The sequence below is a fragment of the Lutjanus erythropterus genome, chromosome 9, assembly GCF_056507025.1.
Source record: "Lutjanus erythropterus isolate fLutEry1 chromosome 9, fLutEry1.hap2, whole genome shotgun sequence".
NCBI classification, from domain to species: Eukaryota; Metazoa; Chordata; class Actinopteri; order Lutjaniformes; family Lutjanidae; genus Lutjanus; species Lutjanus erythropterus.
The window spans coordinates 35,314,825-35,333,501 of NC_139325.1; the positions used below are offsets into that span (position 1 = coordinate 35,314,825).

At 40.5% G+C, this 18,677-nt stretch overlaps 1 protein-coding gene across 1 annotated transcript in view; it reads left to right on the forward strand.

The window, feature by feature from the left end:
* Nucleotides 1–18,677, forward strand: part of cpne4a (copine IVa) — a 74,283-nt gene that overhangs the window by 20,100 nt on the left and 35,506 nt on the right. Inside the window, exons 3-6 of the mRNA XM_084727357.1 lie at nt 11,384–11,566; nt 15,825–15,896; nt 18,208–18,282; nt 18,533–18,616. Coding sequence (XP_084583483.1) covers nt 11,384–11,566; nt 15,825–15,896; nt 18,208–18,282; nt 18,533–18,616 — 414 coding nt within the window. The remainder of the gene's footprint in view (nt 1–11,383; nt 11,567–15,824; nt 15,897–18,207; nt 18,283–18,532; nt 18,617–18,677) is intronic.

Genomic DNA, 18,677 nt, shown 5'->3' on the forward strand with positions numbered 1-18,677 from the left:
AATCTGCTGTCATGCTGACACAGCTTAGAACTGAGAGCTGACTTTCTGATTCGTTTATTGCATGTTCGGCTTAAACTCACCCATGAATTAATCAAGGCACTTGGACTCAGCTGATGGTGGTGAGTTTTTAAAAACACAATGTCCTGGTTAGATATTAGTTTGTTACCCGACGACTTAAACTTTAAGATCAATCTGTCATCAATATAAGAACAGAGACATTGATCTGTGACATCATGGATTCATACATCGTCCTTTATAACTCTGTGTGGACATGAAGCTGTACAGAAACTGTTGCCACAAATGACAGATTTTTCAAACATTAAATCTGGCCTAAACTTTTTTTTTGTCAGTCCAGTGTGCTGTTTGTGACAGGAGTCACAGATAATCTGTTTATCTTAATGACAGATAATAAGAGTGAAAACACTGAGCGTTTTCCTCTGTGGAGTCTCTTTTCTCCCCCCCCCCCCCCCGTCCTCTCTGTTATCAGCCATCTGGAGCTGAACTGTTTGGTTAAATTGCGTCTGGAAGCTGCTCAGGTTCATTATCAACACGACAGATGATGAAGGAGAAAAGTGACATAATTCTCTACTGACTTCTGTTTTTTTTTTTTTTTTTTTTTTCGGGATCTGAAGCCCGGAGGAGGAAACGAGTCCAAACACACAGCGAGTCTCCTCCAACCTGCTCCGACTGAACACAACATATAAATGTGCTGCTCAGATTCACCCTAATCTCATCATGATGGTAGTTAACACACTATCTGCACAGGCGATACACTTCTAATGACTTCTTCTTTATTGGTTAAAGAGCAGCTACAGTGAAAACTATCAGTCTCTTTAATGGCTGCAATTAAGGCTCAGTTTGTAGGAGAAGCAGAACGTCTCCAGCCTCATAAACCTCTAAACCATGTGGGAGTTTGAACAGATTCATCACATGATGCAGCCCAGAAAAACACAGAAAATAAGTCGTCTGTGCAAACAGCTCATTACAATCTGTGAGTGCGTTTATTGTCAGGCGTTCACGTCTCGTACCTCGAGTCATTATGACAGGAGTAACAGAGGAAGTCAGGTAACGTACACAGAGTGCAGGTGGGAGGGTAACTTCAAAAATTTATTCTGATAAAGTTACTGATTACCTGCTTAAAATGTAGTCAGGTAATCTAATCAAAGTATCACAACATTAAAGTGATTACATTCTGTTAGTTTTGCATTACCTCAGTATAAAATATGGTGGAAGTGTTTAGCCTAATAAAGGCTTTTTAGTGCTGCAACTTTATTTGAAGTTGTCTGGTCCATAAAATGTCAGGGACATGTCTGATACAGGGACAATTTAAGGTCTTTCTCAGCTGTAAAGAGCTCAGACTAAAGCTGCGGAGCCGACTGTGTTACAGTGTCTCAGCCCAACAAACAATCAGTATTTAATGTAGTAATGTGAGGAGAATTGTCTTAGTGACAAAACTGTAGATACTTTAGTCAGTCTACTGTAGAGACAGGGCATGTAGAGGTTAGTGCCGTCCCCTGATAGTTAATGATTCAAATCATCAGTCGGAGCCCCAACAGTCAACTGAGATTCTCCCAGCTGAGCATCACAGTTAGAGGATAAAACAGATAGAAGCTACAAAAACACACAGGGAGAACATTTACATGAGGAATTCAAGGGAATCGTGAATATATTTTTTATATTAACTGGAGCTCAGCATGACAGGCTGTAAACTTTACAAACCAAGTCTCTAAATCACCACAAACCACAAAACTAACAGTGATGGAAGCAGAGAAGACTGATAGAAACGGAGCGCAGCTGACGCGCCGTCAGACACTTCACCAGAGCGCACCGCCGAACGCGGGACAGCTGACACAGCCGTGTCAAACTTGTACCATGTAAGTTGTGTGAAGAGCAGCAGTACAGACATGTATAACCCTCACCACACCGACCAGTAGTCTGGACGCCAGCGAATATTGAAGCCAGCTGATAATTAAGTGGCAGAGAAGGCGAGAACAGGAAAGAATCCACCCTGTCATATTATCTTACAATAACAATAATCTTTATTGTTCACAAATGTGGAGATTTGCCTTCAGCTTCACAGATTAAAAAACACATCACAATAAATGTGATGTGAAAATGTGCCGTCCATTAATCACCAACAAATGTTTTGTCGTCTGTCTGTTTGGACTTTTCTGTCCTGTGTTTGGACCCTGATGCGTCGTCTTGCTCTCCTCAGCTTTTGAAAGTTGGACACAGTTTTGTTCCTGCTGGCTGAAGCTCGCAGGTTTCTAACCTGAAGTGAAGCCTCAGGTTTTGTCTCACAGCTGGAGACCGTCTCCGTCTTTCTTCTTCTCACGCTCCCTCCTGCGTCTCCTCCGACCTCGACTGATCTCACCTTCAGCTGGATTTTCATAAATCTGCCCCCACATCGTTATCTCTCTTCCTTCATGTAAATCAGGACCAGATTAGTTCATGTTTTTTGTCTTCTTCTGACCTGTGGAATAAAGGAGTAAACAGCTGATTTGTGTGTTAAGACGCAGCTGAGCGATCCTCAGCAAACACGACCTCTGATGTCATGATTAAAGACCGAGGGCGACACAATTAAAACCAAATCAGCCTCCTCATTAGCAGCTGTGAGATTCTGTCACATCAAAGACATTATTTTTCTTCTTGTTCTTCTTCTGTTTGTCAGGAAACGAGCCGAGCTCAGAGTAGCTCCTCCGTTTGTTCAGGACAAAACACAAAACTGGCCTTTTTTTTAAAAACCTCAAGAGGCTCTGATCAACTCTGAGATTTTCCAGCCTATTTTAGCTCCAAATTTTGGCTTTAAATTACTGTCTGGTTCAGTTTATGTTTCATTAGCCCTGTTTCCAAAAAGGCTTAAAGGGATAGTTCAGATTATTTGCAGTGTGGATGGAGGTCGACATGTGCTCAGTTTGCAGAAGCAGCAGGAGAACCGGTGCATGAAGCTAAATAATGTCCTGCTGTGGACAGACAGCAGCTACATGTATTTCACACACCTAAAAAAATCAATATGATTGTTAGTGTACTTGATATTTAGAATATTTTCACCACAAATATCTCTCTGCAAACCAACCAAACTCCACTGACTAAATCAGTAATTTTACCTCAGAGGACACAGGAACTGCTGGTTTACTGCTGCCTCGATCGATCGGTCTGTTTGGTGATTGTGTGACTTTGGTGAATCTGAACTAACCTTATAAAACACCAACGTCACACTGACAAACAAAATAACTGGTCTGTTCTGATCAGTGACTCCTTGGTAAAATCACTGATTTCACCTCTGGAGTTTGGTTTGGAGAGAGAAGAGTCTGTCTTACAGTAAGATAAAGTGATGAAAATATTCTATATACATCTTACACTTAAACTTCCTCATGCAAACCCACAGCAAATAATCCAAACTTATTCTGAAGTTGACACTAAGTGACATCAACCTGGCTACCGGTCATCATAGTGACTTAATTCACTTAAATAAAGTTATCTTTAGCAGTCGTACCTCTGCAACTCAACAGTATTTAGTCAGATCAGCTAAACTTTATTTTGTAGTTTCAGTTTAATTGTGGCAAATACTGGATTTAGTTTTACTTAACTGGCTTTCATTGTATAATATTAGTAATTTTAAGTGGACTTAACAAACCATCTTCACACAGTGAATTTAAAGTTTAACTTCAGATCATCATCAGATCTGCTCTCAGGATTCAGTTTGCAAATTCAAAGCTTTATTAGACCAAATATTGATCAGTGTTTGCAGTTTAATGGACAATTACAGAGATAAGTCTCTATATACAGCAGAATATTTAATATTCTGTTGGCTCATTGGTTTTATTTCTTGGTGAGTTTGTAGTTTGTCTCAGTAAATTGGATATAAACTGAATTACAGCTGCAAACACATTTATATTTCTTCAAACACATGAAGGGTTACAGATTTACAGCCCAGTTAGACCTTCTGTTTTCACCCAGTGACACCAGCAGATGTCAGCTCAGTCATCTGCTCACGCTGGCTTCATTTTTCTCATTGTTAATAAATGAGCTTTAGAAAAGTCTTATGATCTGTTGGTTTCAGACACTCAACCACAGATCTGACAACTGAGGCAACATTAAAATCAAATTGATGTTTTACAGTCCAGAACCTGCAGCTGCTCTGAACACGACAAAGTAACGAAGTACAAATACTTCACACAAACAAACAACTTTTTACATTTACTCCCTACATTTGAACACAAATATCTGTTCTTTTGACTCTTTACATTTTCAAATCAGGTTCGTTACTTTAGTTTTAAAGCATCTGAGGAGAATTATGGGTAATTTATTTTACATCATTGTGTGCCGCCTTCCAGCATCTGAGACTGATTTCAGTCTAAATGGTCGGAACAAGAACACAAAGAAAAGATGATTCCTTGGTCCATGAGTGTCTATCACGCAGGACAGACAGAACAAGATGACAAAATGAGATTAAATATGTAACAAGATGTAAGAAGATGTAATAAGACAAAAAAAAAATGAAAAAGACATAACAAGATGAAAACTACAATATGTGACAAGATGAAACGAACGTAAAAGATGTAACCAGCTGAGAACAAAGAAAATGAAATGAACATGAAGAAAATGAATTTGCATAAAATATGTAACAAGACAAAAAAACAAGGATTAAATAATTGTGATCTTATATTGTTATATCTGAGCATTAGATCAGTCCGACTCAGAGCCTGATGCTGTGTCGATACTCGCTGGATAAATTAACACACAGGTTATCAAACCTCAGAAACACTTTGTGCTTCTGGTTCCTCCGCCCACAGTGGTGTCAGTGGGATGGAGGAGATGAGGATGAGGAGGAAGGGGAGATAGAGAAGAAAAATGGGCGAGCGTGAAGCTTACCTCAATCCAGCTCAGGTGGGTGTTCAGCCATATTTAGATTCAGCCAGTCTGGATCAGTTCGCCTCCATCTCTCTCCCCAACTCCTCAGCCAGCAGAGCTGCATCCTAATGATGAGAATAATGAATTATAAAATACAATATAATTTCAAAATGTTTCAGGTAAATCTGGTAAATCCACCGTCATGCTGCCAGCGCTCACCCATGAATTAATCAAGACACTTGTGCACAGCTGATAGCTGTTTTCTGTTGTGTTCTGCTGACACAGGGACAGGCCAGGACAGGACAGGACAGGACAGGACAGGACAGGATACCCCTGCACTCCTGGAGCAAGATGGCAAAGTTGGATTTAGACACACCTTGAATAAATTAAATCCATTACACCTCGTGCTTTAGATCAGTGGAAGACGGGGCCCTCGGTGTTGTTTGGTATAGGCAAAATCTTTTTTAAACATTAATCCAATGAAAAATTGTTATTGTTACCAATGATCAATTTGCAATTTTCAGCCTGACCTTTTTATCATTGTTGGGTCAGATACGTATTTATGATGAAAACAGTTTGGATTTCACAGGAACTTTAAATGAGTTTTTTGTCCCCTGGTGTTTATGTTTGTGTGTTTTCTGAGTGTGTGTGTGGTGTGAACTGGTCAGACCTGGTTTCTGTTGCCCCACTTTATGTTTCTCTGAGTATTTTTAGCTGTTTGCTCACTCGGTTGGTGGAAATGCAGCTGATGTGTCCACATGGACACAAACTCAAACTCTTCTTCTTCTTTTCCTTCATTTTCTTTCCTCCTCTCTGCAGCTGCGGTCTGTTTTTATTTCCCTCTCGTCCCACTTTCATCCTCACTTCTTCTCTTTATTCTTCACTTCGCCGTCAGCGGGACAGTTTGAAGGTTTCGGATCAGTTCTGCGTCTTTACATCAGCCTGAATCTGACACCGTGAAGTGACAGGAGGTCAGAGTTCAGACACGTTTTTCTTCTGTTTCTATCAGATTAGATTTTCTCGTCTCAGGTTGACAAACACATTTGAAGAGATTTAGATGAAGGGGGAGCGTTCAGTCTGTCAGATCTGTTCTCAGGGCTCATCAGTGTTTCAGGACACACTCAGTTTGTGAATTCAAAGCTTTATTGGGTCAAACACCAATCAGTGTTTGGAGTCTGGAGAAGAACCTGTGCAGGATTAACAACCAGCACCGGCGGAAAGTAACTAAGTACATTCTCCAAATATTATGTTTTTTATTTTAGATAAATTTAACTTGATAAATAAATGTGTGTGTATGTGTGTGTGTGTGTGTGTGTGTGTGTGTGTGTGTGTGTGTGTGTGTGTGTGTATTTTTGTCCTCATTAAAGATCTAATTACAGTAATATGAGGAAACAGGAGCTGTGGTGTTGATTTAACTTTAACTATGAATCTTCACACCTCTCTGCAGATTTTTACACAACCCCCACAATCCTCTCCTCATACTCACTAAGAAATATACGTATGAATGTGCATTTAATAGTTTATTTTTTACCATATATTATATTTTTGGTGTTAGTGCTTCTTTACAGACGTCGTGAAAAAGAGACAAAGAGAAAAGACTGTGAGCAGAAACGGCAGCGATGTGAATAAAAGTGTTAAAAGTCTTTCCTGAGTGATTGGAGATTAAAAAAAACTTAGAGGACACTTGGACACTTAGAGTTGAAACTATTCATCTATTATTATTCAGATTTTAAATTAATTTGCATTTATTCTGATGACTGATTAATCGGTTTGAGTATTTTTGTGATAAAAAAAAAAGTAAAAATTTTCTGACTTCAGCTGATTTGAGAAGACATTCGATGATGTCATCTTAGACTTTGGGAACATTTTTCCACATTTTCTGACATTTTATGGACCAAACAACTTATCGATCGGTGGAAAAATTATTGCCAGATTGATCACTAGTTGAAAAAGACGTACATCTGTGCACTCCACCTGTCTTCACATGTTTGGACCTATTTTTCAGTTGACAAGATTGGGACAGGATCAATTAATCTATGAATTGTTTTGAGACATTTTAAAAAGAAGTTTTTGGAGACGTCTCCCATTATAAATATATACAAAATGCAAAAGTTCAGACTCAGCAAAAATGTGCCGTTACAGTTAAATCCAACACAGTCAACTCCTCGTCCTTTAAAAGCTTTTTTTTTGTTTGTCTAATTTCCTATAGAGAGCAGTTTTCTTAAAAGGCCTGTTTAATCAGTAGAACGTTCCTACGTTCCACCCCTTTTTGCTCAGTGCTCCGGTAACAACTGAGCAAGTTTGGTACCAGTGGAACCTCAGTCAGCTTTAGCCTTTCCTGTTTCCTGTCCTTTGATCTGTTACGTGCTGGCTCATCTATGTTGAAAACATGAAAAAAGCGATATACACTCACCGGCCACTTTATTAACACAAGTATCTGATCAGCCAATCACATGGCAGCAACTCAATGCAATTAGCCATGTGGACATGTTCGAAGTTCAAAGTGAGCATCAGAGTGAGGAAGAAAGGTGATTTAAGAGACTTTGAATGGTTGTTGGTGTCAGACAGGCTGGTCTGAGTGTGTTGTTGAGGTCAGAGGTCAGAGGAGAACAGACAGACTGGTTCAGATGACAGAAAGGCAACAGTAACTCAAATAACCTCTCGTTGCAACCAAGGTATGCAGAAGATCATCTCTGAACGGACAACATGTCGAACCTGAAGCAGATGAACTACAGCAGCAGAGGATCACACCGGTGTCACTCCTGTCAGCTAAGAACAGGAAACTGAGGCTACAATTCACACAGACTCACCAAAACTGGACAGTAGAAGACTGGAAAAACGCTGCCTGGTCTGATGAGTCATGATTTCTGCTGCAACGTTCAGATGGTCGGGTCAGAATTTGGTGCAAACAACATGAAAGCATGGATCCATCCTGCCTCGTATCAACGGTTCAGGCTGCTGCTGGTGGTGTCATGGTGTGGAGGATATTTTCTTGACACACTTTGGGCTCCTTAGTACCAACTGATCATCATTTAAACCCCACAGCCTACCTGAGTATTGTTACTGACCATGTCCATCCCTTTATGACCACAGTGTACCGTCTTCTGATGAACACACCATGTCACAAAGCTCAAAGCATCTCAAACTGGTTTCTAGAACATGACAATGAGTTCACTGTTCTCCAGTGTTTTCCACAGTCACCAGATCTCAGTCCAACAGAGAACCTTTGGGATGTGGTGGAACGGCAGATTCTGTAGCCGACAAATCTGCAGCAACTGTGTGATCATGCCATGTCAATATGGACCCAAACCTCTGAGCAACATTACCAGAACCTTGTTGAATCTCTGTCATAAAGATTTAAGGCAATTCTGAAGGCAAAAGGGGGTCCAACCTGGTACTAGCATGCACCTAATAAAGTGGCTGCAGAGTGTATAGCCTATATAGTCACATGTTAAGACATGTCAGGAAAATGATAGTTAGCAATGATAGTTAGCATAGATAGCAATCAGATGTAACTAGCTAGCTGACGACTGATGTCAAGCAAGAAAGTCAGATTCTACTTTCTTCCAGAACTCCTTCAGATTCTACTGAATTCCTTCATCAAACTGTTCACAACAAGTTCTGAGGATTATCTTGAGTGTTCAGCTCGTCATCTTTGGAAAGAGATGCTGGTTTTCAGTTTTTCCAAATGTATTTTTTTGTTTGGGTCTTTGAGCTCCACAAGCTGAGTGTCATCAGGTTCATTTTACTGTGAACCGTATCTCCAAAACTCTGGGGGGGAACGTTCCCTTTAATCATTGATAAGTTCTGCTTTAAGATGTGAGGATGATGATCTAACTATGTTGTTTTCATGAACACAACTTGTCGTTGTCTCTTGTCTCCCAGCTCTTCGTCTTCTTTGTCTCCCTGCTGCGAGGAAACAGGAAACACAAGTCTGTAATCTGGACAAAACATTTTATTATGTCGGCTTCTGTTCAGTTCTGCTTGTTCTCAGTCAGCAGCTTCTTCAGAAGAATCAGTCCGACAGGGTTTTTATGAATCTGTTAAACGAGCTGTTTTTCCTCTCATATCTGGCTGTTGTTGCCGCCGCCGTCGCCTCTCGTCCCCTCAGACTCGTTAAAAAGTGAAGTTTAGGGCGAGGTGGGCTCTTCAAAACCCTGTAACCTGCAGGTCTGTCTGCCCACAACAGACAGTCAGCTCCACAGAGTCTCACCTGCTGTGTTTCTGCTGCTGAGGACAAAACACACACAAAGAAACACAACCGAGTGATAATTAAAGGTACAAAACACCTGCAGGGCTGCAGTTTAACCAAGTACATTTACTCCAGTACTGTACTTGAGGACAGATTTGAGGTACTTCGCTTCAGTCTTTAAATACTTGAAACTTGACACTGAGGTGCCCCTGCAGTTTCCTTCTATATATTTTTTAGGAAATGATGATTTTCAGACAAAGTTTCCTGAGGAATATATGTTTGGCATTTTGACGAGGTGCACTTTGGTCTGAAAATGTAACTGGACTGGATTTACTGGACCTCACCAGAGTAAACCAACCAGAGTGCTGGTTGGTTTGCGATTCTGACTGTTCCTGCTGTTGTCACTGTATCTGGAGATGGTTGGCAGCAACGCAAACACAAGAATCTAAGCTTCAAATGGTAAATTGTTTGCACAGCAGTCTTACAGTTTTATGGTACACCCTCCCTTTATGCATGAAAAAGATGTGTACATGTTGCACCTTTTATACCGTTTTTGTCTCATTGTGTCTTTTACGTTGCTTTCGTCTTGTTACGTTCCCTCGACCCTCGTTCCTCTGCCTCCGGGGGCCACTACATGGAGCTCTGAGGCGTCTTTGAAGTGTTGTTCTCCTCCCTTACAGATACAAACTAACGTGTTCTAAAAATACACCGGGGAATCACTTATTCTGCCTTTTAATTTTGATTATTGAAACTTAAAGCTCATTTCAACTAATTTTTGATTGAATATTAAAATCCTGCCACCTCTACACAAAAACAAACAACAAAATCAAATGCCAAGCAAATGTAAAAAAAAAAAGTACACATTAAAAGTTATTATGAGTTATAAAAGTTAAAATGTGTTGGACTCCAATTAGAGAGTCCAGTAAGACGTCTCTCTGTCCACTGGTGTCCACACTGAGACCAGTTCTTAGAGGCAGCAGATCAAACTGTGAGCCTGCAGGAGGACTTCCTGCCTTCAGCTGCCAGGTCTCTCCTTCTGCTTCGGCCCGACAGACGTCTTCATACACAGACTCTGTGAAGATGGGGGAAGATGTCCCGCAGGGTCAGCGGGACGATTAGCGGGACATCAGGGTGCCATGTTGGATTTCTCCTCAGCTGATTCAGACAAACTTTACCGATCCAATTAAAACAGCGTTAATGAAGCGTGTGTGCAGGAGCTCCAGCCTGAACACCATCTGTCTGTGAGCAGTGAGGACGGAGGCTGACGGAGACGGTTGGACAGCAGTTTGACGACACGCAGCTTCTCAGCAGCTCATTCAGATGGTTTGACTTCTTCTCTGACAGTAAAGCAGGCTTCAGTTTTCTGTCCAGTGTTGAAGCCAAGAGCAAATAAAGAGAGTCAGAGTCAGAGTCGGGTCAGTCAGAGAGAGGCGAGTCTGCTGTGTGGATGATATGAGCCTCAGTGATCTGTATGCAAAACACACGAAGCCTGCACGTGATTTTCTTCACTTGTATGAGTGAAATCTGTTTAATGCATCTGTGTAAGACTTCAGCAGAACTCTGGAGCACTTGTTAGCTGCTACCAGGAATTTCTCACACTGGAAACATACATGAGCTTCATAGCTTCACATGCCTTATCTTGCCACTATTTATTACATGCAAAAAACATAGCTTAGCTTGCTTTGCTAGCATCCAGACTAGCTGACTTGTGACTTCAAAAATAGAGAGGATGTCAGAAACTAATTCAGACTTTCTTTAATAGGGCTGCACCATTAATTGAAATTTCACTGAGATGCAATATGGCCCTTTTTCAAATCGCAGGAGGTGCAATATTTGTTAAAGCAGAATGTGCCAAAAACCTTTTAAATGTGGTGAGAGAGACATCCTGTCCTACAAATCAGATTCTATAGACTCAAATCTTCATTTGGTGCAAATTCCTGCATAAATTCACACCAGAGTCATTTTAACATATTTTTCGATCAAAATAAGAATAATGATTTTATAGAATTATATAGAATAATGAAAATCGCAAATAGATATTTTTCAAAGTCTTTCAGCTCTACAAAATAATAATTATGCTTCAACAGTACCGACAACCTGATACCTGTCAGTCTGTCTCCAGGGCAACGCTGTTGTTTATGTTGTTTAAGGACATGTGATTTCTTTCCTGTCATTCTGTTGTCATAGTTACCACTGCTGTGCTTGAATACTGTAATATTTCCCTGGTAACAGTCTGCAGTTCACACATGTTGGTCCCACACTAAGGTTCTGGATGTACTAAGTTCAGGATGGACTGAGATACTGACCGTGTGGTTTTGTCCTCTGTGTCTCCTGCAGGTGGACCGGACAGAGGTGATTCGCAGCTGTGTAAACCCCACCTACTCCAAGGTTTTCACATTGGACTTTTATTTTGAAGAGGTGCAGCGCCTGCGCTTCGAGCTGTACGACATCAACAGCAGCAGCCACAACGGCCTGAAGGAGGCCGACTTCCTGGGCTCAGTGGAGTGCACACTGGGACAGGTGAGTCGCCTGAACACACCCGGACACACCCACACATGCAGGCGTCATCAGAGGTGGCAAAAGTTCCCACATTCTGTACTCAAGCAGAAGTACAGATACTTGTGTAAAAGAAAAAGTCGAAGTACTGATTCAACTTGTTTACTGCAGGTTCAGGCTCTAAAATGTACTCAGAGTATAAACGTAGAAAGTCGTCCTCTGAAAGTTGTCATGTTGTTTTTTTGTCTTCACAGTTGAACAAAATGAGTGAATGAATAAATAACTTCAAAACAACTTTGGCACATTTTTCTTATAAATGTTAAGCTTTTAAATGAAAGGCTGATGTTGGCTTTTGCAGACGAAGATATTTTCTCAACTTTTTAAAATTAATATTTAAGATTCTGAGACCAAAGTAAACATGTAGATTCATGCTCGGTCACATAGAAAAGGTCTAAACTCGTGTTTCTGCACAGACAGAAGTGATGTGAGGACAAAAAGACACTTGAGGGAACTGTCTTTAACACACAGATAAATGAAGCTCGACAGTGAACCTGCCACAGAAAAGGCTAGTTCAGTGGCATCAGTTACCATGGTTACTGAGCAGGGCCCTGTTTCCCAGAGCCTTCAAAGCGCTACGTGCGTCGGAAGTTGTATTTTAAGGTCTCTCTTAAGGTTGTCCCAACTCTGGGAAACAGAGCTTAAGGGAGACCTTAAAATACAATTTACGACGCACATAGTGTTGCGAAGGCTCTGAGAAACGGGGCCCAGGTTAGTTCAGTGGTCTCAGTTACCATGGTTACTGAGCAGGCCAGTTCAGTGGCATCAGTTACCATGGTTACTGAGCAGGGATTCCATTAAGCCACAGTCATGGAACGGATCTCTAACTTAAATGATCCAGACTTTACATAATAAGCCAAGCTTTTCCTTAATCCACGTTGATGGAATACCCCTCTGCTCCTGACCAGGTGATGAGTTCAGCATCAGTTACTATGGTGATCTAGCCAGGTTAAAAGAGAACCACCTTCATGACACTGGAAACTCTGACTTTAGATTCAACATGCTTCGCTAACACATTAATCTCACTTCAGCCCTCAAGGCTCCAACTCACTGTTTGGGCCGTTGTTCTTATTCTTGCATGTGAAATCAAAACATCGTGCTTCTTTTCCTCTCCTCTGTAGATTCTTTTGATTTTCTTCTTGTGTGAAAACTGGTTTCAACAAATGCAACAAATATCACAGAAAATGAATCCACAGCAGGAAACAAGGCCAACAATTAGACCTGTGTGTGTGTGTGTGTGTGTGTTGAACATCAGAAAGCTGTCAGTCATCAGACTCAGCTGATCTCAGGGTGTAAATGCTTTTGTTTGTTTTAATTGATGCCTGTAACCCTGAAAACCTCCTGCAGCTTCTTGCTAATGATCGACACATTAACATGAACACACTGTAACCAGGAAACAGAGACGACGCACAGTTCTGTCTTTTCTTCAGCTGCTGAAGAGCTAATTGTTAAAAATATGGATTTTTTTTTCAGTCAGAACATTAAAACCCCATCAGAGGCTCCATTACAGCCTGAACGCAGCTGATAATAAACTGAAAATATCCTCCACAACCATCTGACTCTGCGTCTGTGGATTTGACATTTTTATTATCTTCGTTCTCTAGAAGTTCATCACTGAAGCTGTCAGATGACGGGCTGAGACACACTCACGATATTCACAACAAAGATGAAAATAGAAAAACACTCAGTATTCCTCCGCCTGGATTCTCAAGCCTTCTAAAGCTTCTTAAATGACTCTTTTCTTTTTCTTGTAGTTTTTGGTCTTTGTCTTTACATGTGCAGAAAAAGACAACAAACATCCAAACAAAATACATTAAAATTCTGCTCGGTTCACGCTGACACTTCATCAGTAAAATAATATGTTGTATAAAATAATATGAGCTGATTTTTTTGGACAATCTTGTGATTTGGTTTCAAACCCAGAATCAGTAAAATCTTTTCATTCAGACTCAGGGCTGATGGAAGAAAAGTGAAAACATAAGAAACAGTGTGTAAAAATAAATGTTGGTGTTGTTCGGTCCTTTACTTGAGGAGCTGAACAGACTGATGAAGAGTGAGGATGAAACTCCACCTGCTGTCCGTCTCATTATGAGCTGAAGTTACAGTCTGTTTGGGGTGACGGAGGATTTCCTGCAGACTGTTGTCAGTTTCCTGCAGAGGGAGAAACTGGAAGAGTTTTAATATGCAGAGCAAAAGAAGAGGAGCCGAGTCTGTGATGACGGTTGGAGACTCCAGCCTCCTCCTCCTCTTCCTCCTCCTCCTCCTTCTCCTCTTTGTCTTCATCTCTTCGTCTCGGCCTCTGCCAGCAGCGTCGCTCGGTTCGGCTGCCAGCTCCTCTGCGGCCAGATGGAGGTTTCTGCTAACAGGCCTGAAACCCTGAGAAAACACTGGCACGCAGGAGGAGGGAGAGAGGGGGCGGAGCTTCAGATCCACACTGAAGGAAAATGGCGGCTTTTCATGCTGCTGATGCTGCAGGTTTGAGTTTGTTTCATAAAGACAGAGAGAGAAACAGATTCTACAAGAGCTGCAGACCTGAACCCACTGACCTGCATCAAATCCAGTTTGTCTTAGTTGTGGTTTTCGCTCTGAGACCTGCAGACCTGCACCAGCAGACTGTACGTCTCCACGTGAGGACGTTCTGTGGTCATGGTTTCGTCCAAACGAAGCTCAAATCTTTTCCTAAAATCATCAAAATAAAAACATGACTGAATGTTTTCATCCGCTCCTGTTGTGTGACGATGAGTTCATCAGCTGATGGAGACAAACAGCGGGTGGAGCTGATTCTCCTGAGCTGATTTGGGTCGAATTAAACGATTGGTCGGGTTTATTACGGGCCAGAAACAGCAACAGAGCCTGGATCCTTTTCTTTGTCAGATCATTTGATTGGTTGATTGCTGTTCAGAAGGGCTGCACAATTAATCACAATGTTATCGAAATCAAGAACCAAATCACGTTTTTGAAAAAGGAAAAATGTTTGAGAAAACATCATTATAATGAGGCATCGAGTTCACAGCTCGCTGTGACTATTGTTATTATTATTTTTGACTTTTTTAAAACTCGAAGATTATCTAAAGAAGAAAAGTTAATTATCTTCACTAAGGTCAGCAAAATATTAAAATTTATTTAAAAATCAAAAATCTATTGCAGTACTTTGCCTTGACATGTTCAGTTTTCTCAACTATTTTTTTTTACAGCATGAATCGATTCATATATTCTTTACCTGTAAAAATACACTGTAAACCCAAATAAGTTAGCAATATTTGAAAAACATTCAGAGGCAATCGGTTGTCACAGTTTTTGACTTTAAGTTGAAAGTGTCACATGTTCTCTTTGATTACAGTAAATTAAAATATTTGATTAAACCAACTCAAATATTGTCAGTAAATGCAACTTTCATTCACAAGTTAACACACTGTAAAATGACAAAGTTTAGAAAACTTAAACTTGCAGTTTCAATAGATTTGAGTTTTGAGCCCAACTTAAGTTCTAAGAAAGTTTTACCAAGTCATAATATTTTGTTGAAATAATTCTTAATTCAATTTTCAAGCATCCAAATAATAAAGGTTCATAGTTCACTGTGAAGAATTTTTAAAATATGTTTTTTAGGTTGGTTTCTAAAACTCAAAATTCATTTTTATCAAAAGGAGAAAAGTAAATCATCTCAACAAAAGATCACAGGTCTGCAAAACTTTGTTGGGTTTATTTCAAAACTTTTTAAAACTTTTGAGAGTTTGATTCAAAACTTGAAGATCTAGTGAAGACAACTGCCTTCAAAGCTTTCTCAACTTTTTTTTACAGGACAGAACTTAATAATTTTAAGAATAAGAAATAATTATGTCATGTTCAGTAAAGCTTAAACTTAAAACTTTTTGCCACCTATTACAATTAATTCATGTGAGCATTTGATTTTATGGTGTACAGAGCCTACACACCAAAAAATATTTATTTTGTCACCTAAAATGTGCATCATCGCCTGCGTCTGTGGCTCGGTGGCTTTTTCTTGAAATACTGAAGGTGCCAGATGAATAAATAAAGAAAGGTCCTGAGGGGAAAGAGAGAAAGAGAGCATGAAGGGAACATAACTCTCATGTCTTTGTCCAATCCTGTGTTGTACAATGATAAAAAATGACCCTGATGAAAAAAAGTTTATTAACCTGTGTGTGTGTGTGTGTGTGTGTGTGTGTGTGTGTGTGTGTGTGTGTGTGTGTGTGTGTGTGTTTTACAGATCGTCCATCAGAGGAAATTGTCCAAAGCTCTGCTGAGACCAGGAGGCACTGTGGGTAAAGCCATCATCACGGTGAGCTTCACCTCCTCTCACTGATTCCTCCGTCTCTTCCTCTGATCCTGCGTCAGACACAGATTCAGGCTAATGACGGGAATTCTCTCATGATAAACACAGAACGATTAAAGAGAAAAAACGAGAGAGAACCATGAATATAAAATAGAAATCTGCAATAAAAAAATTTATAAAATCTGTCCACGTCGAGCTCCAGCAGCTGTTATTGTTGATGGGTGGGAAGCCAGTGAGGGATCAGGTCCTGTTTGTTCAGTTTGGGTTTCTTGGTTCCTCTTTTCTTTTCTTTCTCATAAAGTTTGTTTGAAAACCTCCATCAGACAGGCAGCAGGATTGTCTCTGGTTCTGGTTCTGGTTCTGTGGTTTTCCAATCAGTTCTGATGACTCTGATCCTCTCAGCTGGACCGGATTGATTTGTTCATTTTTCCAGCAGAAAATCCCCCTCTGATGTTTCTTTTCACCTCCGTGGACACATGAAACGCTCCAGGAGGATTTATTTTGAAAGGATTTCTGAACAGGAAGCGGCGAAGCAGAGCTTTTATTTGTTTATTCTTTAATCTTTCTGTTTGTTTTCTTTGTTCTTTCCTTCTTTTCTCAGTCCTCTTTGGTTCTTTCTTCACTCAGATTCTTTCCTTTCTTAGTTTTTTCACTCGTTCCTCTTTTCTTTCTTTCTTTTTGTTTGTTTCTTTCTTTCCATCCTTTCTTAAACATGTCATTTGTTAATTTCCACTGTCCTCTCTTTCAATATTTCCCTCTCTCCTTCCTGCTGTCCTTGATGTCTCTCAGTTTTGACGTCTTTCTTTGCGTCTCTTTATCGCTCTTTCCTGTCTTTCGTGTTGAAGGTTCTTGTTTCTCAGTTCTCCGTTCTTCTGTCCGTTGTGTTTGAGCTTCAGCCTGAATCTTCTTCAGTCTGTAAAAATTCTCTGCCGCTTTCTGTTTTTATGAATTTGTAGATTTTTGTGTAATGAGCTCATTTTCAGACAAATGAACTCATCATTTATTATCTTTCAGCTCTTTGGTGTTGAAGGTTGTTGTCTCTCTGCAGGGACGAGTTGTCCTTCATAATTTTCAATCTGACAGGAAACAACAGACCTCAGATCAGTTCAGACAGAAACTGTCTTCTCTATTTGTTTTCCTTCTTTCCTTTCCTTAATCCCTTCACTCTCTTTCCTGTCCTTCCTTTCATCTCATGTCTCCTTCCTCGCCTCCTTCTTCCTTGTTAATGTCTTACATCCTTTTCTTCTTAATTCTTTACGTACAACTTCCTATAATAAGGCTTCACCAAGGGTTCCTCTGGTTCTTCCTGAAGGGCTGAGGTTCTACCCAGAACCATTTGCTACTGAAGAACCCTTTTCTGAAGAAAATGTTTGTCAAGGATTGTTGAAATCCTTGAAGAACTCTTTCATCAAGGGTTTGTTAAAAGTTCTTTGTACCTTAATATAAAAATGTTCTCTGTAGAACCCCAAACCCTTGGAATATAAAAAAGTTCTCAGTAGAACTGACTGAGTGTGTTCTAGATAAAACCCTTGGAATAAAAAAGGTTCTCTTGTGTGTTCTCTTCGTCTCTCTGTGTTCTCTTCATCTCTCTGTGTTCTCCTCGTGTCTCTCCAGGTTCTCCGTGTTCTGTCTGTTTCCATGATAATAAACACAAACTGAATATATAGATGTTTATAATCTGTCACAGAAACACCTGCAGGCTGATTTGTTGTTAAATGTGAATATTGTTCTGTTTATTAAATGTAATCTATCATCTGTCTTGTCTCTGCTGCTGACACGCATAAATGTGTTGGTGCTTCAGGGAACAAAACAGAACGTCTCATTTTAATAAAGTGACTCAAACCTGAAAACTCTCATCTCTGTTACGGGATCACTTTTTTTCCTCGCAGATGATAAATCTGATTTTTCCTTCGAGTGACTCATTTAGTACAAATATTTTATAAGGCTTCCAGTTGGAACCCTATCAGACAGTTCTACCTAGAACCTAAAATGAAAGGTTATAGTTAGAACCATATGTGAAACGTTTCACCCAGAAACCCCTGTGAGAGGTTCTACAGAGACCCTGCTATGGTGTAGCAGTTCTACCCAGAACCCTTTCTAGGGGTTCCATTAACAAAAGAATGCATCAATAATTAAGATCAATGAGTATTTTTATGGTTTACAGTCGTGTTTGTCTGACTGCTGCTGTTGTTTGATCTGAATATTCAGTGTTTGTTAATTACAGCACAATTAAAGGTGTGTGTGTGTGTGTGTGTGTGTGTGTGTGTGTGTGTGTGTGTGTGTGTGTGTGTGTGTGTGTGTGTGTGTGTGTTTGCAGATCACAGCAGAGGAGCTGACAGGGAACGACGACTACATCGAACTCTCCTTCAGCGCCAGGAAACTGGATGACAAGGTGTGTGTGTGTGCCCATGTGTTTGTGTGCGCGCCTGTGTGTGCGTGTGTGTGTGTGTGTGTGTGTGTGTTTGTAGTAACTGACCATCTGCTGCTGTAAATATGCTGAAAATACAACCAACAGCTTCACAAACATACATGTGACTGTTTATTCTTCAGATCTGCCTCAGTTTGTGTCACTCGATCTGGTTTCATTTGTGTGTGTGTGTGTGTGTGTGTGTGTGTGTGTGTGTGTGTGTGTGTGTTCACAGGACTTCTTCAGTAAATCCGACCCGTTTCTGGAGATCTACAGGCTGAACGATGACGCCACGCTGCAGCTCGTCTACAGGACCGAGGTACAGACACACACCCCGACCTCACACAGCTCTTTCTGTCAGACACGCACATCAGTTTGTT